Below are 26162 nucleotides of genomic sequence, written 5' to 3'. Positions count from 1 at the left end.
CATCTCCAATCTAGAACCCAATGGATTTTAGCCATTAATTGAAGTTTTTTGTTTTTTCTGCATATTAAGAATTTGAGAAAGTCTACTATGCCGCCCCAAACATATTGCTTGGTTTGACCGCTCAGTGATTTTTATTTATTTATTTTTTACTAAATGATGAAGAAAGTGATTTTAAATGTATTGATGTATTTTTTTTATTTTTTTAAAAATATTTAAATACATTAAAAAATATAAATAGAAAAATGAAAAAAAAAATTATTTTTGCAACTAGCGATAGCACCACTCTTTAAGTATTTAGGACTGTTGATCTAGTGTGCAGTTTTTATATGTGCGATGCGACGTTTCTTCCATAGTTTTAAGAGTTGTTTTCATCTTCGGGCTAAAAAATCATGGTGCATACCTCTCTTAAAGGATTTTGGAGACTAAGACTGCGTTTGGTTTCCAAACTTAATTGAGTTCAGCAGAGTTTAGTTTAACTTTAAACCGAACTAACATCCAAACATCTAACTCTTAGATTACTAAACTCATCCCAACTTAAAACCTTCATACATGTGAAACTCACAATATTTTTCAACTTAAAACATATTTATACGTTAGACTTACAACATTTTTTAATTTATCATAAAAATACTAAATTCATCTTAACATTTTACACACTTTAAACTCAGTTTAGATTGGCCACACATAACTCTCTCTATTACTCAACTCATTACTATTTATAAATAACGCAATTCAACTGAGCTTAACTTAACATCCAAACACAGCCTAAAAAATCGTGGTGCATAACTCTATTATGGTTTCAAAATTCATGAAACAATTCAAAAAATGTATTTTTGAATGAAATCTTATTGTTACAGTTATCCATAAGAACCAATATAACATCCTGAATATGATGAAAAATATAAATTTTATTTTGAATATCACGTTCTATAAATTTGTTTTAAATGTATTATATGCTTTTTATGCTTCTTTATTTGCGTTATTCAGTAGAAATTTGAGCAGGACGACTGGTGAAAAGAGAGAAAAAGGAAAAGAGGGAAGGGAAGAAAGTGGGAAATAAAAAACAAAATAATGTAATCATTTGCATGTGGTTTGTTGTCTACTTTGATGCAACCCATACGTGATAGTGTCTTATTCACGGGTGAAAAAGGAACGACTGGGAGCGTCTCTCATAAGAATAATCGGAGCAATGATGCATATTTAATGGCATTTATGTCACCCGGGTCAATAGGTAGCAGCCCATATTCAGCACATGAAACACTATTTTATTACTTGCATTGCATTATTTCTAGGACTAGTTGTGAAAACTCCAATCAAAATATTTTTTCGTGGCCTTCCTTTTCTCGACACATTATTTTAGAATATAGATGTTTTAAATCATATAAACTTATTTTTATTATTAAAACTATTTAATGTATAATATTAAATTATTTTATTTTATAATTTTAATTTTATAAATTAATTTTTAAAAGAATTTTATATTAAGAAAATTTTATATACCACATCAAATTATATTAATTTATAAATTTTCCTTTACGATTATAAGCACCGTAGAAAGAGATAGAGTATACCAAATAAAAAATGACAATTGATCACATACATTGGACAATAGATAATGATAGGTTTATTATCTCCTACTATTCATTTATTATTTTATAATGTATTTAAAATTTTTATTTTTTTATTATTTTCTTTTAAGTATTTTTTTAATATCTTTATTCATTAAGAACAAATTAAAAAAATATTCAACTTTACTAATAGTCACTTCTTTAACTATTAAAATAAATAATAGTAAACAGATGGTAGAAAATAGTAAACCTATAATTATCCTTGGACAATACTCCTAATAAAACCCATGAAGAGATACATAGAATAGTTGACTTGAATGTGTTTGGTTTTCTTAGTGACTACGTTATTAATAGTTTAAAACACATCTCTAAATATATATTTAAAGGATCAATCCACAAAGACCCAAAAGAAAGCATACTTTTTGAGATGATAAGAATCCACAAAGATTCAAAAGAAAGCCGAGTCTTTTAGTTGATAAGATGGGTTTATCATTCATTGATGTTTTTATATTATACATATTGGATGCTTTCATTGTCCCTATTTGAATCATTGTGAGTGGTGGCCAAATATGAAATTTGTAGTGTTTTGAGCATTAGATTTCTTCAAATCTCTTTTATTTGAATAATGAAAAAAAATGCTATTTTTTATTATTAATTTTGTCGTCTTTAATCACACAAAAGAATTGATATAGTCACAAAAAAATTATATAAAAATAAATTTACAAACTGACATGACTTTATATGATACGTTAGATTTACTTTACAGTAAACGTAACTTTACAATTTAACGTGTTATATCAAACTATGTCACTACCCTATAATCATTGTGCAAAACCTTGGCTTTTTTAAAAAATAAATTAAATAGGTAATGGGTTTGAAGATTTGAGATGTAATATAATAGCCAATAGTGGTTCTAGGTTGATGAAATTGTTAACATTAATTTCCATATATCTATCGAAGTGTTATAGATATAAAAATATTCTATAAAAATAAACCTTTAATATAAGATGCTTTTATGTTATACGTTAGATATATTTTGTAATAAAATAATTTTACAATCTACTATATCAAATTACGTTTCCACTTTCCACTATTGATCTATGTTTTAATTATATATAAAAATAAAAAAACAGTCCATATTGATTAGAGGTGTAAATTTATATCAGAAAATCAAAAAACTGGACCGGACCGGTTGGTCCGGTTTTGAACCGGTCTAATCTGGAACCGGTTTCTATATTATAAAAACCGGCCGGAACCGGTCTGGTTTCGGTTCCGTAGTTTTCGGAACTGGACCAGTTGGAAAAAAAAATATATATATACAAATTAATTTTATATATTATACAAAATATTTATATGTTTTATATATAATATATAATAATATATTAAATTTTTATATATAATATATCATTATATATCATATATGAAATAATTTCATATTATAATTTATAAATTATAATGTAAAATGTCAATCTTAAATATGAATATTTGTAATTTGTTTGATCATATGTTATTAATATAATTATATATAAGATAATGTTATTATAATTTATAAAATAAAAGTTTAATCTTAAAAATGAAAATTTAATTGATCATATGCTTTAAACATAATATATATATTAAATTATTAATAATATTTTCTCATAAGAAGTAAAATTTTATTATATATTTTTTACATTTTAGAAAAGTCGAAAAATCGGATCAGATCGGACTAGAAATCGATAAAATCGGATATACTAGTTTAGAAGGGTAACTGGAGCGTAATCGGTTTTGAAAAATGAAAAATCGATAAATACCGATTCGGTCCTAGATTTTATCCAAAACCGAACCGGACCGGACCGATTACACCCTTAATATTGATAAAGGAAATTGCTTCTCCAAGAGAAGGTGGTGGTCATCGATGGTGGCCACCAAATGCATTTTTTTATTTTTATTTTTTTACTTAATTGTTAAGTAATTATTTTAAAATGAATATATATTTTTTATTTTTTAAAAATAAATATTTAATAAATTTAAAAAAATGTTTGAAAAAAAGAAAGACAAAAAAAAAAAAATGCTTATTCGGTGGTGGTTTCGGTGGAGGGAGTAGCACCGTCCATTGATAAAACGCACGTGAACAATGTCAACTCTGTAATGGTCGGAGGGCCCTCTATGACCAATAGTACGGCTTCTATCCCACCAGCCAACGCGGAAATCGACGATATAATATAATATAATAATATATATATATGTTTTTTTTTAATGAAACCAAGTTGATTTTCTGACCCTTCCCAACAAACGTGGCCAAGTACAAAGATTTTAGATCCACTCATTCGTTTTTTTATTGTTTGGTCAACTAATTGAAAATATATCTAACCTTTTTGAGAAATTTTCAAATAATCCACTAGAATTAAAAAAAAAAAAAAAAACCTCCAATCACTGCCTCAGTTATCAATTTCATTAATCACTCTCAAGTTATCCAAAAAAATTCTCGGTCCTTTTTTTCTTCTCCTTAAAAAATGTTAAAATATTAGGTTAGAATTCTCAAAACAAGATAACCTATTCAATAAAAAATAATGTTATATATAATTATATAGTATGTAAGTATTGCGTAATTATTTTGAAAATGAGTAGGTTCATTATTACAAAATTAGTTTTTTTCATGTGGGTTCCGTATTTATTCAATTTTTTTAAAAATATTATGCGGTGCCTATACATTTAATGACTGCAAATATAATTTATCTTTAATAAAAAATGAAAAAAAAAATAAAAAAAAACATCGTTTGTTTTGGAAAAACATCTCATCTCATCTCATCTAATCATTACAACTTTTCCAACTTCCAATACAAAATAAAATAAACAATTTAACTTTTTCAAATCTCAAAACAAAAATAATATTAAAAAATATACTCTAACAATATTTTATTCAACTTTTTAACTTTAATCTCATCTCATCTCTGAAAACAAACGAGGCCTAAAAAACTGGTCCACAATGCCTCCGAGAATAATTCTATATGCAAGTAAGATTATAAAACTACAGCTCAAAAAAAAAAAAAAAATTATAAGACTACAAGTTTCGTGCATATCCTTAAAAAAAAAACAAGATATACAATAAAAAAGTATTTTTTTAAAACTTAAAAAACTAAGTCTTATATATTTTTTTAAAGATAATTATATATTGTTAAATTTTTTTTATCTTATTTCTCGACAGACAAGAAGATATTTTATTTGTAAAAATAAAACGCACTTTAGCTAACAACTTGGCGAGTGGGGAAGTGAGGGAATCAATAATTAGAGATGTATGGAAAACGTTTCGGATATGTTAAAAATAAAAATATCTTCTCTTGTTTTTTTATTTTTTTAATATTATTTTATTTTCATCAATAAATATTATTATTTAAAAAATTATTTTATTCTCAAATCGATATATAAAACTTACAATTCATATAATTTATATAGTAAAATTTAAAAGTTATATTTAAAATTAAATTATATCGTGCAAACACATCATTAAATATCCCGCCCACCATCTTATTTATAGTAGACAATATTAGGAGATTGAGAATGGTGCTTCTGCATTATACTGATAAGTGTAAATATATATTTTTTTATTTTTAACTATTTTTTAAATATTTTTAAAAAATAAAAATGTATTAATAATTACTTTATTAATCATTAAATAAAATAATAAAAGTCATAATTAATCAATATTATCGAAGTGGCATTTTCCATTTATGTTTCTTACCCAAAATACACTTCACAATCACATTCCATTACAAAACCGATCCAAATCCCCATTCGGAACCTTCCTTCTCATTTTCTAATTCTTATCTACCACGTGGCGTTAATTTTAGTGGGACCCGTGCCCGACAATTTCACGCCCCCTCTGATGTCTGCCGTTTGATAAAGTAGCGTTACTGTATGTCGACGCGTATCACCCACATCCTCATCGGAGGGTCCGAACCAAATCCAATTTTTGTTTTTTTCGAAGGCAAACCATCTAACTACCGTATAAAATAATAATAATATTAAAAAATAATATTTTATTTAATTTTTAATTTTTATATAAAATCATATCACATTACTTCACTATGGATACTAATCATTTAATCATTTTCAATTATTTCACTATTTTTCTTACCCTTTATTAAATAATGTTATTTATTATACTATTATTTTATTTTATAAATATAATACTTTTTTATATCATTTCTCATTTTTTAAGTCTAAAAATTATAAATAATATCACATGATGAAAATTGAATGACGATTAGGGTGTATATATATATTTTTTTAATTTGAAAAACAAGTTATTTTTTTATGCGAATTATTTTGTATTTATGTACTACACGTCATTATAAAATAATAATATTAGATACAGTCTTAAAACATATAAATCTTATACATTCTATATGAAAAAAATAGAGTGTCATTAAAAAACATTTTCTATAGAGATCTCAAATTTACTTAATTTTTTTAGATGAAGTACATATTAATATGACTTACACATTATAAAACTATAAATATCATTTTTCTTATAAAATCTCTTCTAAATTAGATAGAGTAAATACGAAGTCACATAACATTCATCATGTTGGGTCATACTGCTTATAATAAAGCTTTATAAAATATGAAAAATGATAAAAATAAAATAAAATATCACAAAAATACATTTAGAAAACGGATAAATATTTTTTTTAAAAAAATTAAAAATATCTACTTGCAAACTGGTAATGGTAAGCCATCATATTACAAAATTACTTCCCATTTAAAATATAATTGTGAAAAAATTATATATCTATTATTGCTCATTTTTTTTTTGTTTGGAATACTTTCTAGACCCGAATTCTAATTCTGTTCACACATTTTTTTTTATAATAAAAAAATCTTAGTAGTTTATCTGTCATTTTCATCTCTCTATTCTGTTTGGCATCTTTTTGAATTTATCTGAAATTTATTTGATTTCGACATTAAGCTTCCTTTATACTTCAATTCATTTCAATTTATAATTATAATTTTTTTAAATTTTAATATAAAATATAATAAATAATTTAATTTTTTTTCAAATTTTAAAATAATAATAATATTAAAAAATAATATTCTAACAATATTTTATCATCTCAACTCAATTCAACATCTAAATATAATCTTAAATTACAAACTAATATTTTATTTTTATTTTTATTTTGTAATAAAAGGATATAAAAATTGAATAATAGTTGCTCTAAGCCATTTATTTATATACGAGTAGTACTATATATACTTATAATTTTATTTATATATTTATTTATAAGATTCGTTTTGTTAATCTCCTTTTAATCAAATTTTATAATTTTTAATATATTAATAATGACACGTAAAAAAAATAAATTTTTAATAAATTTTTCTTAATTACATTTAGATTTTATTTATTTATTTATACGTTGGTATCTAAGACCGGCACTTGCAACTTTTGTGATTTCAGTCTGAACTTGTGTACCAAGTTGCCAAGTTGCCAACCGACCAACCACCACCACCACCACCACCGCCGCACCTTCCAGTCTCTGGTTTTCCACTTCCTCCTCCTCTTCTCGCTCTTCTGAATATTTAGGAGTAAATAATTGTCCGAGTCTGTCCTGAGTTGCGAACATGGCTGAGTCTGTGGAGCTCCCGAGTCGTCTCGGCATCCTTCCCTTCCGTAACAAGGTCCTCTTACCTGGCGCCATCATTCGAATTCGATGTACTTCACCCAGCAGGTTCTCTCTCTCTCTCTCTCTCTCTCTCTCTCTCTCTCTCTCATTAATTTCCTTTTTCGAATTTCTCCGCCGAATTCCTTTTGTGCTTGAAATCGAGAGTTTGTGATTTTATTTTCCGTCTGGATGCTGAGAAAATTGTTGGAAAATCGGATTCTTGATTGTTCAAGCTTTTCCTTTTTTAATTGGGAACTTGAGGAGCCTCCAGCTACTGTAAGCTGAGTCAAACACGACTTGTCGGCTTGGAATTCAATTTCTTTTAATGTTTTTTGGTTCGTTCTTTTTTTGTTTGGTTTTCCTTGGAAACCAAACGGAGCTTATAGTTTTCCTTCCTTTTGTTTTTCGGTGGTAATTATGCGTTTCCTTGCTAGGAAATTGTTGGAGGAGAAAAGAAAACGTGATACTTTTACTAGAAATTTATAATTTAATGAAGAATTTTATAATTGACAAATTTTTCTTAGATTTCTCACATCCTCTCTGCGATCGTAGTGGAGGAACAGATATATTCTTACTGTTCAGTGTAATGTGAATTAAAATATGGTCTTAATAAATGTAGTGTGAAATTGGTGGAGCAAGAGCTGTGGCAGCGGGAAGAGAAGGGATTAATTGGCATTCTTCCAGTTCGTGATACTGCTGAGACGACAACAGCAATAGGCCCTGTGGTATCTCAAGGTGATCTTTTGACCCATTGACTCTTGGGCACCTATGTATTTATTGCTTGCTTGATGGCAGAGAAAATTATGTTCCTTTTTTAAATAGGTATAGGAAGTGATTCTGGTGAGAGAAGCTCAAGAGTTCACGTTGGTGCATCTGATTCTCACAGGCTTGATGCCAAAAATCAGCAGGAAAATATTCATTGGCATAACAGGTTTGCTTCACAGCGGCATCTATAATGTGCTGTACTGGAAATTGTTTTGCCCGAATTAGATAATTTTGGGTGTTTGAACGAGCCAGAATGTGAACTCAGAATGATTTGATATCTTATTTCTCAGGGGAGTTGCAGCTCGGGCTTTACATTTGTCAAGAGGAGTGGAGAAGCCAAGTGGGAGAGTCACATACATAGTCGTCCTTGAAGGTTTGTGCAGATTCAGTGTCCAAGAGCTTAGCACCAGAGGAACTTATTATACTGCACGGATATCACCTCTTGAAATGACAAAAGCTGGTAAGTTGTTTATGTTCCGCTTTGTAAGTATGCTGAGGTAAAGTAGATATATTATGGTTTATTGTTTGTTTCTTTTTAAAATCTTATTTTCCTGGTTTTTGTATTTTCAGCTGTTTAATTCCTTTTTTTTTCAATATTGTACTTGTTAAAAAAGGAAGTAGGCTAACAACGTATATCAAGTGACATACTAGCAGATATTGTCACGGTCTGCTCCCTTGTGAGTCCGAGCCAATAATGCGTTGGCCAACCCTAACCTGTTTCTGAATCTATTGTCAGAGGTCCTTACATGAAATATATATTAGAAAAGGGGGTTCTTCAGTGGTTTTACATGAAGCAAATGGCATAGTGTAAAAGAGTATGTATCAATAGTATTAGAACCAAAAAATTGGAATTACTGTCTAGGATGCTTGCTATGCATATTTAGTCATTGCTATTTAATGTCTTGTTTTAGATTCTAACATGTGGTTTATGCTGTTGTTCCCAGTCACAAACTTCTTTAAGCTTCTGATGAGATTACTACTGTTACGTTGTCTGCAAAAATGCTGAATTAATTTTGAATTCTGAAATCTGAACTAGAGATGGAGCAAGTGGAGCAAGATCCAGATTTCATGACATTGTCTCGTCAATTCAAAGCAGCTGCCACGGAGTTAATTTCTGTTCTTGAGCAGGTAAAACTTTTTATTCAACTTCTCCGGAAATTGATTTGAGAGTGAGATTTAAAATTCTTGTGAGTTCTCTTCTGCAAACAGTTTTCTACAGATATGGCACTTTTTTTTTTCTTTTTATAACAATTCTCCTGCTTCTTTTGAGAATATTTAAGATGTTCTTTTGCACAAAACTTTTTGATTGGAATCTTATATATGGCATCACGTTTTGGTGAGACTCCCTTTGTTTGTTTTGAGTTTCACTTATGGTGTCATTATTTTCATGGAATGATGATTGATTCAAAACTTCATCATCATTGCTTGATTTATTGTTTGCTAGAGTAATTTATCTTTTGGTTTTCCCAGATTTTTTTTCTCTTGATATTGATTTTATGTGACTACCCATGGGAAGGGCAGACATTACTGTCTTTGGGGCTCTCCTATTAATGTAGAGGTTTGCTATTTTCTCTTATGATTGATGCAAATTCTGAAAATTTGGATGTTGACAGAAAAAGGAGAAAACATTGGCAATGGAAGATCCTATTTACATATATCTATATACATATACATTTATATATATAAACATGCGCATACATGATATATTTGTATATTGATTATAGACTTTAAGAGGCTGAACTTACAAGATTTTCTTGTATCTTTTCGTCTTTCTAGATAGGTATATATCTCTTGTATACAACCTGTGTATTTGACGAATGCATTTTTATCTTTTTAATAAAACTTATATTATTTATAAAAAAAGGAAGTAAATATTGGCTGTCTAGTTTTGGGATAGATGCTAGTAGAGCCAGATCTTTCTTGATTGATTTGGTTACTTGCATTTATGCAATAAGATTCCTTTTTTCTCTCTAACTTGAAAAAGTATCATCTTCTTCTTACCCATATGCCTATTTATGTTGTTATTCCATCAGTCAAAAACTCATGTTTATATGCACATAGAAACAAAAAACAGGAGGAAAGACAAAAGTTCTTTTGGAGACAGTACCTGTTCACAAATTGGCAGATATCTTTGTTGCCAGCTTTGAGATAAGTTTTGAAGAACAACTATCTATGTTGGATTCAGTTGACCTGAAAGTACGGCTTTCAAAAGCTACTGAATTAGTTGATAGGCATTTACAGGTAACTCTTAGTTCATATGTGGTTTATATCTCATGCATTTGCTTCCTGGTTGCTTTGATGTTTCCTTCAGCTTTTATTTAGTCATGTTCATGTTTACTTGTGACAGTCAATACGCGTGGCAGAGAAGATAACACAGAAGGTTGAGGGACAGCTATCGAAATCACAGAAAGAATTCCTTTTGCGTCAGCAGGTTAGCGTTGTTTAGAAACTATAGTTATTTTTTTTATGCATAACTGGTGTGGAAAGATTAGATAAAAAAATTTATGAGGTTGTGCCCCCGACCCTCCCTCTCTTCTCTCCCTTATTTTGTGCCCTCAATTTTTAATGGGGGTTTGCTCCCAATGCTCATCTCCATAAGGACAACGTTTTCATGTCAACTTATTTGGTTGTGTGAAGGGCCTTTTCTGTCAAGGATTTTTTAGGAAAAATGATAGTCTTAAAGAGTTTCTGTATTTCTTGAAGTGCACAACTCCAATGATCAGATGCATGCATATCACAGTTACTTTAACCATTTGCCTCGTATAATAAGAAAAAGAGAAATGGATTTGGAAAACTGAACCTTTCAAGTCAATTTCTGTTCCATTTTTTCATGGCGGTGTGATGCACATGCATCAGATAATTGATTACCTCTGCCTTCTTCAAACGATCAAGTGAAAAAAACCTAATTGATTATGAGACTTGCTGATAGTTTCAAGTAGAGCACCAAGGCTTAGTTAAAAGGAAAGCAAGACGATTTCAAGAAATTAGAACGTAAGCCATTTTTTATGGTTTAGTGAACCCCTAGTACCTTAATCAGAGTGCTTGACTACACTTTCTGCTTGAATAAAGATTGCCATAGAGATGACTGATACTGATGGGACAACTCTTTTGAAAATAAACCGAGGGATTGGATCAGGAAAAAGAGGAAAGGGTTCAGGTGCAGGCATACAAGAAAGAGAAACCTTTTTTTTTTTTGCCTCAATTATCATTCATTCTCTGAACATTTATGTCTTGTCCAATGGCTTCCTCTGCGACCAAAGGATTAAACGTAACTGCTCAAAGAGTTGGTGGTGATTTTACTATGAACTTTGGTTTCTCTTTTCTATTTATCAACAATTTTCTTTTCATTTGGATTCTACAGACACACCAGTAAATAATGTGTTAAACTTATTCCCTTCGGTATGTTGCAACTTCACATTCTTAATTTATTTTAGTTTAGCTTATATCATTATATTATTATTTTTTGTATTTCTTTTGTAGTTTTGGATTAAAAAAATATTTATATTAATATTATCTTATCTTATCTTATCTTGAGCTGTGCTAATTATTCCTCTACCATGGCTACTTTATTTGAAACATATTCCAGATGAGAGCTATAAAAGAGGAGCTGGGTGACAATGATGATGATGAGGATGACGTGGCTGCCTTGGAGAGGAAGATGCAAAGTGCAGGATTGCCTTCAAATATCTGGAAGCATGCACAGAGGGAGTTAAGGTATGATGTGCTGAGAAATGTTTATAAAGAGGACTACAGTATTGGATAGGGTCACGGTCACAGGGAGCCAAATAATGTTACAGTGTGGCAATAAAAGTAGTTGATTCTTTTTAGACCATGGAGATTAGTAGAGATTTGAATAATGTGCATTAAATCTCAAGCATTATCAGTTTTTTTTTTAAATTCTAACTTGTCAAAAAAAGAAGAGAAAAACCCAAGGAAAACTTCTCCCTGTTTTTTTATAATCTATGGGAGAGGCAACAATTGGGATGGGTAGGCTGCCCTCTATTGTGTAGCAGACATGTATGATAGAAAAATAGTTCAAGACTAGCTTATGTGGACATGTTTTCATTGCCTGTAACAAATTAGAATTATCTTACATTACAGCCTCTGAGAAAATATGAATTGCGATGCTGGTGTTTGCTCAATTCTTGATGTTTGCCAATTTTTTCTCTATATTTACTTACCATCTCCACTTTGATCAAGTGGCACAGTTCTCATATTTCAATTTATAGAACATAAGTGTCAGGTTTTCTTTAATTTATTTATTTATTTTTATTTTTTATAAATTCAGAATGCTTAAAAAGATGCAACCTCTGCAACCTGGATATAATAGTTCACGGGTTTACTTGGAGCTTCTCGCTGATCTGCCCTGGCAGAAGACCAGTGAAGAACATGAGTTGGATCTGAAAGCTGCAAAACAACATCTTGATAGTGACCACTATGGTTTAGTCAAGGTCAAGCAACGGATTATTGAATATCTAGCTGTTCGCAAGGTCAATAATAATCCGAGTCTTCTAGCCATTAGTGTTGGTTTTAAATTAAGTTGAATTTGATGTTTATTTGGAGCGAATTCTTTTTGCATTACAGCTCAAACCAGATGCAAGAGGTCCAGTGTTGTGCTTCGTTGGCCCACCAGGAGTTGGCAAAACATCTTTGGCTTCATCTATTGCTGCTGCTTTGGGCAGAAAATTTGTACGCATATCCCTTGGTGGTGTTAAGGATGAGGCTGATATTAGAGGGCACAGGAGAACATACATTGGTAGCATGCCAGGGCGTCTTATTGAGGGTTTAAAGGTAATATACATGTATGTTGCTAATGTGTGTATTTTAATATAGCAGTATCCCATACTTCTCACTACCTTTGATATATATGCTGTATCATATGCTCCCAATGGTTTGAGGAAATTGAATCTATGGCACTTGGAAACTTTTTCAAAAAAAAAAAAAAAAAAAAGAAGAAATCCCTACCCAACAAAAAATAAAAATGACAAGAACAAAGAAAAAGAGAGAGTAGTGAACCAATATTTGCAGAGATTCATCCTCCCTTCCCTGCCTTTCCAGAGATATAATGCAGATGGTTTAGATTGAGGAAGGCCAAGATTATATTTATCATCATGGTTCTTAGTGAAAGCAGGATTTTGCAAAGTATACATATAGTTTTTCTTATTAATTTGGAAGTACAGATAAATGTGAAGTACATTCGTAAGAGACTGTGCCCGCAAATATTCATTTTTGGTTTAAAAATTTTCATCCTCTGTGCATTTGAGTGCATCAATTCTAGAGCTGCAATATGCGTAAAGGACCTCTGTCCTCTCCAATTATTGATCCTCATACTCAACCTTCTTCATTCGTTGTAAATTTGTAACCATTGTTAGCTCTAATTTATATATTGACTTTTAAGCCTTAAATTTTATCCTCTCAGTTTAAAGGTTCTTGATGCATACCGTCAATATCATATGCCTAGTCATACGGGCAAAATTATGTGTGTAGCCATGTAAGCATCCTGACTGCTCTATTTCTTTTGCGCTATCATGGAAGACGGTTGTTGCATCCTTATTTACTTGCCATGGGATTACTGGGCCCCACAGAATAGCTTACCACCAAGTATAATAAGATTGGCACCTGTAGTAGGACCCTTGAATGCAAAATAATAAAAAGGGCGTGCATTTTTTTTTTTAATCTTAAATTTGGAAATAATGCTATGAACAATAGAAGTAAAATAATGAATTGTGTACCAAAACACATTGGGAAGCAGTCAAGGCTCATGCATTTGGAGAGCCTATGTAAAAAAGATTCCTGACAAATATAATGTACCTCCTTTGACTGTTTCTGTTAATCCTGCTACCCTTTTTTTTCTCATGACTCTCTCGACCTTCTTGCCTTGGCCTCAAAGTTCAAACTATGGCATTTTAGTTTTTTTTTTTAGCTATGAATTTTAGTCGATTAATGTGATTATTTTCTATCTAAACTGCTAAAGAGTGACATTGACTGTTCAGTTTTCTACCATCTGCAGATAGTTTGTTTAGTTTGTCCATAGTTGAAATTATCTGGTTGAGTTTCACAATGGTTTACTTTTATGTGAGACGAGTTATCTGGGTCCTGATAGTTTAATGTGGCTAAGTAGACATGTCTTTGGATCATGTATGCTGTGCAGGGTAATGATTTTGGTCTTGTTTTTTGGTTCTTGTATTTTGTAAGTGGAACCTTAAAGTTGAGGTAAACTGAAATGTTTCTTGTTCATGTTGTGTTTTAGAGAGTAGCTGTTTGTAATCCAGTCATGCTACTGGATGAGGTTGACAAAACAGGGTCTGATGTGCGTGGGGATCCGGCTTCAGCTCTACTGGAGGTTCTTGATCCAGAACAAAACAAAACATTCAATGATCAGTATCCTATTTTCTTCAGGATGTTTTTAGTGACACCTAGTTATGGATAACTGGGTATATTTTTGTTGCACTCATCCAATTTATTAGGTACTCGCTGAAGAAAAATGTTATATTGCTTTCCAACCCTTTTTGCTGGAATTTTTTAGTGGTTTTCGTATGCCATTATGGTTTTTGACAATTTTGTTAAGCTTAATATTGCCCAGTTACTAAGATAATGTTATGAATTACAAAACGGTTTTGCACTAATGAGATGATTGACCAAGTTACTTATAATGTCCGACTAGATTAAACACAAATTCCACAGTGATGCATCATATGGAGTCCGTACATGTGCTGGAAGCATTGCCACACCATAAAATTCCTATCAGTGTATGGTATTCACAATGATTCCTTAACAGAATGCCTATAGCTATTTAAATGTTCCATTTGACCTTTCAAAGGTGGTTTTTGTGGCAACCGCAAATAGGCTGCAGCCTATACCTCCACCACTCTTAGACAGGATGGAAGTCATTGAGTTGCCTGGGTATACACCTGAAGAAAAGCTTAAAATAGCCATGAGACATTTAATTCCAAGAGTTCTGGATCAGCATGGGTTGAGTTCTGAGTTCCTTCAAATTCCAGAGGTAGTTAACTCTATGTACAAGGTTTTTATTGAGTAAGAATGTATATAAAATTAAATCATGTGATTATCACCTCTTATTTTAAACTGGGAAAGGCACCATGCTTTCATGTTTTGTAAGACAATATTGTGTACCAGTATCATCTTATTCAGTCACTTTGCTTTGCAACAATTTACATCATACCATACAGGATGCATGATTAGCTTTTATGTTTTGTAAGATAATATTGTGTACCAATATCATCTTATTCAGTCACTTTGCTTTGCAACAATTTACCATCATACTATATAGGATACATGATTAGCTTTTATTGTTGTAGGCTATGGTGAAACTTGTCATTCAGCGATATACCAGAGAGGCTGGTGTTAGAAATCTGGAAAGGAATTTGGCTGCCTTGGCTCGTGCAGCAGCAGTGAGAGTTGCGGAGCAGGAACAAGCTGTCCCATTAAGCAAAGACGTGCACCAGCTTGCTTCACCACTGCTTGAAAACAGACTTGCTGAAGGAGGTGAAGTGGAAATGGAGATCATTCCAATGGCTGTAAATAATCATGAGATATCAAATGAATTTAGGATTGCGTCACCCTTGGTTGTGGATGAGACTATGTTGGAAAAAGTACTGGGGGTAATGATCTTCTTAACGTCATTTTTTTTCTTCTTGGTGCATTTTTTCTATTATCAGGATACTTCATGTTTGGGGATAATTTAGATTTCTACGGAAATTATATTTTGTCAGTTTGCATCACAGTCAAACTGATTATGCATTTTGCTAGACCAGTCAGCTGTGTGGATGGGTTTTTAAGTTCATATTGCTGCAATTTCACTGTGAAGTTGTTCTTGATAATGAGGTCTCAGCAGCAGGGATCTATATGAAGATCATAATACTTAGATGTCTGTTTAGGTGACTTATTTTGGTGATAGAACTTTTAAAGTTTTACCTTAAGAAGTTATAAGAAGGTTTATGTTTGGAAGAAAACATTTATTGATGGACTAGAAGTTTATTTTGGGCGTTTAATGTTATTTATCGGTCCCCTTGATAGTGTGTTTGGCTTTCTAAAAACTATTATATGTTATAATACCAATAAAAAGTACACGTATAACATTATTATTCCCTGCTGTTTTGGGTCATGTCCTGCTGTGCAGCTTCGTTGAGATAGGCTTGAGCTCATTATGCATATGATGTGGCCCAGAAGCTAGAGCAAACTTTCAGAACAGTAGAAAATATTTCGATTTTTTTTTTTTTTTTCAGTTACTGACCCGCATTTGGGTTTATTTATACTGTAATGTAGCCTCCAAGGTTCGATGATAGAGAAGCAGCTGAACGGGTTGCAACTCCTGGGGTGTCTGTTGGGCTTGTTTGGACTGCTTTTGGTGGAGAGGTCCAGTTTGTAGAGGCAACAGCTATGGTGGGAAAGGGCGACATGCATCTCACAGGGCAACTTGGTGATGTTATAAAGGAATCAGCACAAATAGCATTAACATGGGTAATCTAATTCTGAGGTTTATTGTAACATTTAGTTCCCAACCAGCCCTGAATTAACCAGTTTTGTCAGTGCCTCCTTAAGTGTGCTCTTGAATTGTTTTGATTGATTATTTATACATATGAAATTGTCAAACTGATTTTACCAAACTATATTTATCACCATAAGATGGTGATTTTTTGTATAATGTGTTGAAGAATCTCTTCAATATCAATTGCATACACCATGACTTTCAGAAATAACTTTTCTCATTGATTTCACAGAAGTCTTCCTTGCCTTTCAACCAGAAGAATATTGAATATTATGTTTTCAGATTATTATCATCATCTTCTTTAGAGAGGCCCTGTAGTTTGTGTTTAATGTACCATTGGTAGCTTCCACTTAACTTCTTGTTTCCTGAAGCTTCAGAGTTCCACACGTATGGCCATTTCACTAAACTTGGTGACAGCTTATACATATTGTCACCCTTCATTATTCCCTTTCTCACCATTAAGTGCTTTTCGTACCCTTATTTATTACTTAGCATTTCGCACTTCCCCATCCACTACTTCAGAAAATAAAAATATCCCTGGTTAACCCCCTTTCTCTAGTTGGGGACCAAACATAGCGTTATATTGTTTCACATGTCAATGTACACCCTAGAGTCTGTACTTACAAAAGACATTCCAGTGATAAGCAACTTGTTTCTGACTCGTTCAAATGCTTTAGGTAAGAACCAGGGCAATGGATCTTAAATTAGCAGCTTCTGAGGGAATTAATCTCCTGGAGGGCCGGGACATTCATATACATTTTCCTGCCGGGGCTGTGCCCAAGGATGGACCCTCAGCAGGTGTGACTCTGGTAACAGCACTGGTTTCACTATTCAGTCAGAAAAGAGTGAGAGCAGATACGGCAATGACTGGAGAGATGACTTTAAGGGGTCTTGTGCTACCTGTTGGTGGTGTCAAAGATAAGGTAGGCATAACGTCATGTCTCTTTATTCTCATTTCCAAAGGGGAAATTTACTCACATTTAATGCATGCCTCTTTGGATATATGATACAAATTATGGAATTGGGATTTCATTATCAATTTATCAACCATTTTCCCTTTCTAATCACCCTGTTAAATACCTTGGGCTGAATGCTTTTTGGATATGCTATTTGGGTCATTATCTCATTGTTACTTCTTGTCAGACCTAGCTTTTATATAATCCACAGAATCCAAGCGACGCTGTAATAGTCTTTTGAGTCAAATTGCTTGTGTGTGTGTGTACGTGGATACAAATATATAAATGTTTTGAGTTCTTGTGTCTATAATCAATGAGTTGAAACATTTGAGTGCTCCAATCAAGTTCATATTAGCTAGAATTGGAATGTAGTAGGTTTTGGTATGCTTGCAATAATCCTCTTGCAGTGAGCTTAGATGTTGCTTAAGCGAATCTGAAATAACTTACAACACCACTTCCTTTTCACTCAGTAAATAGAAATCGAAGTCATGTTGTTGAACTGTTTGTTTGAATATAAACTGCAGATTTTGGCAGCACACCGTTGTGGTATCAAGAGAGTTATCCTGCCCCAGAGAAATTTGAAAGACTTGGTTGAAGTGCCAGCAGCTGTTCTTGCCGATCTGGAGGTAATCTTGTTTTCATTTTGGCCGTGGCCTAGTTGTCATTGTGGGAAATGGAATGCACTTTCCAGTTTTAATTCTTTGGTCTGTTACTTAAGAAAACCATACATGAAGCACTTGAGAAATTGGACATGAATGCACATAGGAAGGATATTCCCATTTGAGAAAAAATCTATTTATAAGCCAGTGTGGATAACATACCTAGTAAAGTGCTTATAGGGCATAATTTGATTTGAAAGGAAAATTTTAAAATTTGAATCTTACAAATCAAATCTTACCATTTACACGCCGGCTTGAGACTAGAATAACTCTTCTCATTTATATGAAGTTTTTGGAAGGCATTAATTGGGCTCCCAAGACTTGCATGCATAGATTATTCATTGTATGTAGTGTTCGATTGGGTCTTTGTTTTTTCTGTATGAATAAATAACGTTCATACCCTCAATTTTAACAGATACTACTCGCTAAGCGAATGGAAGACGTATTGGAGCAGGCTTTTGAAGGTGGGTGCCCTTGGAGACAACACTCAAAGTTATGACAGGATCCTCTAGGCATGTTATGGGAAAAAGTATCTGGTGATGAAACGTCTGTGCTCTTATCCCATCTTTAAATACAAGATTCCCCTCTTATCCTTTGGCAATTGGAGACCCGGAAAATTGACTCCAATTGGTCATGGTCTCGCAGAATAGAGTTCTAACTTGATGTGTTGGGACTCAATGATCCTTGTTCCCTTCAGGGGGCTTTGGATGGAATTGTTCCAATGTATTACTCTCTCTCTCTCTGCCTCTCCCAATTCGTCTGAATTGTTGAGGGTGAGCAGCTGCTTTCCTTTTTCTTTTTCTTTTTTTGCTTCTTCACTCTCTTTTCCCTGCTGTAATCATAAATTGATTCCTTACTGTGTATAAATATAATTTATTTAAGGGAGTAATTTCTATCCGATTCCTCTGTTTACATTTTTTCTCTCTTCATTCTTAAAGTATCCTCTAAAGAAACTGGATATCCGTGAACCATCCAGAACTTTCCACTTCAGCTAGCCTAGAAACCCTCTCTGACTCTGTGAGGCTTATCTTTTTTTTTTTGGTTTTTAACGAGTCTCTGCGGCTTATCTGGTGGATCATGTTCCTTCAGTGAGGGGATTTTCATTTTTGGGGCCGAAATGGTGGTTGAAGAGGCTATTTGAACTGACAGGGGGACAGCTCTCTTCCGAGTGCCTAGTCTTCCGCATTTGAAGCACAAATCCGAGACCCAATCCAGGTGGAGGTGTTGGTGGTGAGCATTGGGTTGAAGCCCAGGGAGAGAGGCTTGTCAAATTGTCAATGTTTAACTCTGACTCTGACTTGAAGGTAGGCCCCATGGTGCATGTACCAGACACAGCCTCGAAGTCAACGTCGACCACATTCCCTAGTTTCCTCCCAGAAAGGCGGCGATCGCTTTGGAGAATGGGTCTGAAAGGAGGCCAGGAAACGCACAACAGCGCTGGGGCATTCTCTGAAGAACAAGGAGTAGTTCCTAATGTTTCAGGCGCTGAGAATACAAAGGTGGTTGTCAACGGCCTCGAGTGAACTCGGAGAGTTTCTGGAGTTGATAGGGTGGTGCGCACCACATATTTGCTAGGGGGTTGTGAGATGTGATATTGCCTACAGAGGTATGGTTTTGCCGATGGAAGTGGGTAGCTCTGGCTGAATGTGGAGAGGATTCTGGGACCCAGTTGAGGGAGTTAGTTACTTTTGAGGATGAGATTTATTGATGTCTGGGGAATGGAGAGGAGAGATGAAGGCACACAGCAGGAGCTAAGGTTTAATGGGGGAAGTGTGAGAGAAGATGGAGGAGGAAGTAGGAGGTGCACACTGGCAGGGGGCTCAGGGAGCGGGATACAGCCACAGGGAGTGTGGCCTCTCCTTTTGCTTACAGATTAGGAGATTGTTCTGTTGTATTCTTCACAACACTTCCAAGGCAATGCAAGACGGGAGTCATTGCATATACCAGGCGTATTTTAAGTCACTACTCTCATCCTTGGCATCTTATCAAATAAAGAGGAAAATGAAATACATGCCTTGCTACTGCAAAACATCGCATTTTCTTGTCTACGTATGGTTGCTATTTGATCTTTTGTCTAAGCAATGGTGAAAGCAAATAAAAATGTTGCACCATGCACCCCCAAACTATGAACACCACCCTCTTTTAATTTTGCTTAAATCCAAGAAATAGGTGCGAGAAAACATTCAATCCGCAGTTCAAGACTTCGAAATCTGGAAAACAAAATACATTTTCTTCCTTCGGTATGTTACAGAAACCAAATATCCTATAATGACAGGATCTTTCGAAGGGGAAAGTAGTAATATGCCAAGTAGAGAGGTATCTTGACCATAGAGAAGCATGGGGTTTTCTCTGAAAGATATTTATTTCACTCCTGGAAATCAAAACAATGATATCTTGACCAGTATTATAAAGGGAAGAACGAATAGTCACTGAAGCAAAACTGGTTTGGAGAAGAAAATACTGGAGGTACCATTAGCCTGAGAGAGCAGAGTTGAGAGCACTGTGAAGCTCAACACCAATCTGGGCCTCAGCTTTCTCCAACTCAGTTGTTGCTGAACTAAGCTTCTGGGTAAATTCTGCTAGGCCCTTCTGGACCAAGCTTGGGTCAATATGGTCAATTCGCACAGCCTCTACAGCAATTATATCTGCAACAGAGTTAGCATGGATAAAAGCAAACCCACTACTAAGGAAATACTTTGTCACGTCATTTCCTTCATGCACTGAGAGGACCCCAGGCTTCAGCTCTGCGATTGTAGGTACATGTCCGGGCAAAACACCCATTTGTCCAGTTGTTGCAGGAATTATGACCATGTCAACCTGAAACACACGAGTGCATGCTTAAAAAAAAAAGGATCCAATTGGTTTTCTACGATAATAATTGTAACAGAAATGTAAGTGCCACATAGGACTAGTGTCAGCATTTCCACCACACCATGGACCAAAAAAGTGTCGAGGATGGTATCATTTCAATGAAAAAAGTGAACTTTTTAGTTACAAGTGGAATGACATACAACATGTAGATGGGGTTGTATTCAAAGGGAAAAAGATCTTAAGATGAGAATAGGAGAGGCATAAAATTAATTCTCCCCCTCCCTCTCCTTCCTTGGGTTGTGCTTAAAAACTTCCACTTTAACAGTAGTATAGAACTTGTTGACCATCCATCATTCCTAATCTGCCACACAAATGAAATTCATGACAAAAGAACTTGCTGCGAGGAATTTTAGCACAGTAAGAACTTGCTTCTTGGAGGGAAAATTTGAGAAAAGTCTCAATACCACCTTTTTAGCATTAATACCTAAAAAGGTGGGGGCTACGGTGATTATGGAGTTCCGGCCTATTAGCCTAGTGAATGGGGTCTACAAGATTATCTCAAAAGTGCTTGCAAACTGTCTTAGCGAGGTAATAGGGAAGATTATCACTAAACCTCAAAATGCCTTTGTAAAAGGTAGGCAGATTCTTGATGCGGTCCTTATTGCTAATGAATGTCTTGATAGTAGAATGAAGGATGGAACCACAGAGATATTATGCCAATTAGATATGGAGAAGGCGTATGATCATGTTAATTGGGATTTCATTCTCTATCTACTGGGAGGTGTGGTTTTGGAGAAAGGTGGAAGACATGGATCTGTTGGTGTATTTCTACAGTGAGATTTTCTATTTTGATAAATGGCAGTCTAGAGGGTTTCTTCCAGAGTTCACGGGGCTTGAGACAAAGAGACCCATTATCACCTTTACTATTTGTTATTGTTATGGAGGCGCTAAACAGGATGATGTCGACTTTGGTAGATGATGGTTTTGTAAATAGCTTCTCGATTGGAATCCCGGATAGGTGTATTATTACTATTTCTCATTTGTTGTTTGTAGATGATACGCTCATTTTGTGTGAAGCCGATCAGAATCAGGTGCGAGCTTTGAAAGCCTTGTTATTATGTTTTGAAAGTTTCTGGCTTGAAAGTAAAACTTTGACAAATCAGAGATGGTGCCAATTGGGGAGGTTCCTAACTTGTGCCAACTGGCTAGAACACTGGGTTGCAAGATTGCTACGTTGCCCATGACTTATCTGGGACTTCCATTGGGGATTGCATCGAGGGCGTCCTCCATTTGGGATACGGTGATTGAAAGAATTGAGAGGAGAGGAGATTGGCAGGGTGGAAGAGAATGTATTTGTCGAAAGGAGGTAGGATTACTTTGATCAAGAGTACACTCTAATCTACCAACCTATTTTTTGTCTCTTTTCCCTATACTGGCAGGAGTGGCGGCCCGTATTGAGAAGTTATAAAGAGATTTCTTGTGGGGAGGAATGGGGGAGGAGTTCAATTCCATCTAGTTAAGTGAGAGACGGTGTGTCGTCCTATTTCTAATGGTGGATTAGGTATAAGAAATTTGAGGATGTTTAATCGGGCGTTACTTGGCAAATGGTTGTGCAGATTTAGCAAGGAACTTGAGGCCTTGTGGAAAATGGTGATTGAACATAAATATGGTGGTTTATGGGGGGGATAGTGTACTAGAGAAGTAAGGGGGGCTAATGGAGTAGGCCTATGGAAACATATAAGAAAAGGGTGGGAGGTCTTTAATCGACACTCTAGACGTCAGGTGGGTGTAGGAAACAAGATTAGATTCTGGAGAGATGTGTGGTGTGGTAGTAGTGCTCTACAAGAGTTCACTTTTCCAGATTGCAAGTTCCAAAGACATCACAGTGGTGGAAGTGATGGGGAGCTCAGGAGGGCGGATTCATTGGAATATAAACTTTAGTAGGGCGGCACATGATTGGGAAATGAGTAGTTTTGTAGATTTTTATAGCCTATTATACTCCATACGACCGAACATACAGCATGAAGATGGTATGTGGTGGTTACCTACCAGGAAAGGCGTCTTTTCTGTCCGCTCCTTTTATAAGGCTCTAACTCAAGAGCTTGATACTCAGTTTCCATGGAAAAGGCTCTGGAGGCACAAGGCACCCTTAAAAGCCTCTTTTTTTGTGTGGACAGCTTCATTGGGAAAGGATCCTCACTACTGACAACCTAAGGAAAATGAGGGTAATCATCGCAGATTGGTGCTGCATGTGTAGAAGAGGGGGTTAGTCTGTGAATCATCTTCTTTTACATTGTGAGTTAGCAAGGGAACTCTGGAACGAGGTATTTGGTAGACTAGATCGAGCGTGGGTTATGCCGAAGACCGTGGTGGCAGCGATGGCGTGTTGGACTAACATCAGAGGGATGCAGCAGATCAAAGCAGTCTGGAAGATGATCCCTATATGCATCATGTGGTGTTTGTGGCAGGAGCGTAACGAGCGGACGTTTGAGGACAAGGAGAGATCAGTGGATGAGCTAAAAGTTTTATTTTTTAGAACTATTTGTACTTGGGCTATTGCTGTGGACTTAAATGGCATGGACCAACATGATTTCCTTGCTTCTAATGCGCCTACTTAGCTAGGGCATAGGAGTTTTTTGTAATTGGCATTTTGCCCATTCTTTTGTTAATAAAAGGTGTTTTTTACTTATAAAAAAAAAAAGAATTAAGGCAAGATTCCTTGTGCTATCAAGCGTTGATAGAGTTTAGGAGCAATTCCTACTTTTTATTGTACAAGTATAAGACAGAAGACTAACGGTAGGAAAACTAGTTCCTCTTTCCAAAACACCTCTTCTAATATGATGAGCAATGTCTCCTATTATATGTCTGAAAAGAGACTCAGAAAATTAGAAGGGTTTGGCTCCTACTGTATGTTTTGTTCTCTCTCCGCCCCTTATATTTTTGGATTGAATATTTATCTGCTTTCCACATACAATGGAATATAAAAACATTAATCAATTTAGCAAGGTCATAAATAGAAATTCCTTGTATGAGTGCTCTCTCTATCCTCAACCTCCAGACACACTATTCTCCTAAATGTGTTTTGATAAGTCACTATTCTCCTAAATTTGACAATTATAACCCTCAGAAGGTTTTTTTGGTGTTTGTGAAAAAGGTGGTGCAAAAATGAAGGTACTGAAAAGATATTCTGAGGAAATTTTTTGGCAAAACAAGCATTTGGAAAGGGAAAAAAAAGGGAATGGAAAACAGGGATTTTAAACAATAAACGTCCAAAGCCGTTCACCCTTCACTAAGTTAGTAACACAGTATTGTTCCCAGAATAACCGAGTATCATGGATGCCAAATTTAGCTATACCTTAATGCGACAAAGACTTGCATAGGCTAGCAAAATTTCTGCCGATCTCAAGCTGACTACCATGGCCAACACAATGTTATGGGAGCAGAGAAAAAAAATATCATAACGATTTATTCATTTCATCAGAAAAATTTGGTGTCCTCAAATACAATATATCATCACATAATTAGATCCATTAACCCAAACAGAAAGGTAAAGCTAACCAAGCCTTCCGCAATATGCCCCTTATCCAACACATCCAAACAAAGACAAGATCAAGAAAGGCATAGACATGCACCAAAAAATCCAAAAGCTAAAATGATCAATAAGATACACAATATTCCCAAATCAATCACAATCATTTACTAAACCCGGATTAAAAAGAAAACCCAAAACATTAAATAATTCAATATAATATCCCAAATTAATCAGGTTAATCACCAAAAAACGAGACAGATGCAAAAGAGAAAACAAAACACAGATACCAAAGAATCTGTGCGAAAATGTTCAACTAGATATTCAAAACTCCTGAGTTTTTCATGTTACGAATTCCCAGCCAATGGTATGCAACCCGGATGAAAAGATGCAAGATAAAATAACAAATCCAAGCCAAAGTGACGGGCCCGACACACCTTATAACCAAAATCAATCACCAAAACCAACAAATCCGAGCTAGTCTTAGACGAAAAAACCCAGAAAACCAACGAATTAAAATGAGAAATAGACTGATCAGAGAAAATCAGCAAGGTACCTCCTTGGCAGAGAGCTCGGAGGCGTAGGGAAGCACGAAATTGACGGTGATCTTGGAAGGAATGGAAGTGGGAGTGGCCGGACGGGGCCGTAAGAAGTTGGAGGGAGTCTTGGGAGGTTCAATGTTGGGTATGACCTTCTTCCACGACTCGATGAAGGCCGAGTCGGAGGTGGGGGCGGCCGGAAGATCCGAGGAGAAGGGTCTCAGTCCAGCCCTCAGAGTTTGAGCCAAGAGGCGTGACGCTTGCCGGAACATGGTTGATGGCTTTGCGGTAGCTTCTGAGCTCTTTGGGTCTGGTTTTCTAAGGCTGCAAAACAAATCCAAGCAAACCTGCTCTTTTTCGTTTTTGCTGAATCAAATCCAAGAAAACTAAATACTGCCACCAGTCAGTCTCCCTGTACTCTCTCTCTCTCTCCTCCCTTTTTCCTGTTTTATTTTAAGGAAATGTTTTTCCCAAGTGGTCACCGATGGCCACTGAAATTGTTTTTAACTTTTTTTTAATTAGAGATTAAGTAAGTATTTTTAAATGTATATGTGATTTAAAAAAAAAGATCTAAATAGTTTTAAAAAATGATGAAAGTAAAAGTAAAAAGATAAAAAAAAAATATTTTAATTGATTTGTTGAGGATTTCTACCCTCTATGAATGTAGCAACGCCTTTTATTTTATTTCTCATTTCTTTCTTGAGTGGTGCTACTATGCCGCTTGTAAGTGACTGCTCATTGCGCCGTCCATGCAAATTATATTTTTGTTGTACTTTTTATTTTAAACATTTTTTAATAAATAAATAATAAATAAAAATATATTAATAGTCCCTTCATTGACCATTAAATTTTTTTTTTTTTAAAAATTAAATGTATAAACGATCAAAGTGAAAGATAAATTGAGAATGCATAGTAACATTATTCTTTTTTTTTTTTCGTGTATGCTTTTAAATAAAATTTTTATTATTTTATTAAACAAGAAAAACCTACCACATTAATAAATACAGCATTTCCTTCAAGACAAAAAACAAAACAAAAAAACAAAAAAAAAAAAACCAAACAAACAAACACAACACCACAATATACTAAAGAATGACAAGAGTTCGACTTTCAAATTTCAATTGGAGAAGAAAGTGTCAGTAGCAAAGTTGTTGGATCCCCTGGCCTCCCTTTGTCATTGC

At 34.3% G+C, this 26162-nt stretch overlaps 2 protein-coding genes across 3 annotated transcripts; one reads left to right on the top strand and one right to left on the bottom strand.

Moving 5' to 3' along the window:
- The first annotated feature begins 6987 nt into the window (after positions 1-6987).
- Positions 6988-19003, top strand: LOC109011450 (lon protease homolog 2, peroxisomal). Its single transcript, XM_035687790.1, has 17 exons — positions 6988-7279; positions 7833-7948; positions 8036-8144; positions 8269-8438; positions 9015-9106; positions 10040-10219; positions 10326-10409; positions 11565-11692; positions 12267-12468; positions 12563-12769; positions 14229-14359; positions 14768-14981; positions 15298-15600; positions 16265-16459; positions 17165-17410; positions 17968-18069; positions 18518-19003. The coding sequence occupies exons 1-17, from the start codon at positions 7173-7175 to the stop codon at positions 18599-18601; spliced, it is 2670 nt and encodes an 889-aa protein (XP_035543683.1). The 5' UTR covers positions 6988-7172; the 3' UTR covers positions 18602-19003.
- Positions 19004-20223: 1220 nt separating this feature from the next.
- On the bottom strand, positions 20224-25467 carry LOC109011451 (ATP synthase subunit delta', mitochondrial-like). Of its 2 annotated transcripts, XM_018992665.2 has the most exons (3): positions 24999-25410; positions 20573-20919; positions 20224-20473 (listed from the first exon to the last, which is right to left on the bottom strand). In XM_018992665.2, the coding sequence occupies exons 1-2, from the start codon at positions 25251-25253 to the stop codon at positions 20575-20577; spliced, it is 600 nt and encodes a 199-aa protein (XP_018848210.1). In that variant the 5' UTR covers positions 25254-25410; the 3' UTR covers positions 20224-20473; positions 20573-20574. The 2 variants fall into 2 exon arrangements, with proteins under 2 accessions (XP_018848210.1, XP_018848209.1); XM_018992664.2 differs by having other exon boundaries at positions 20224-20919; positions 24999-25467.
- Positions 25468-26162: the final 695 nt, after the last annotated feature.

This window comes from Juglans regia, chromosome 1, assembly GCF_001411555.2.
Source record: "Juglans regia cultivar Chandler chromosome 1, Walnut 2.0, whole genome shotgun sequence".
NCBI lineage: Eukaryota > Viridiplantae > Streptophyta > Magnoliopsida > Fagales > Juglandaceae > Juglans > Juglans regia.
This window is presented reverse-complemented; position numbering and strand designations above follow the sequence as displayed.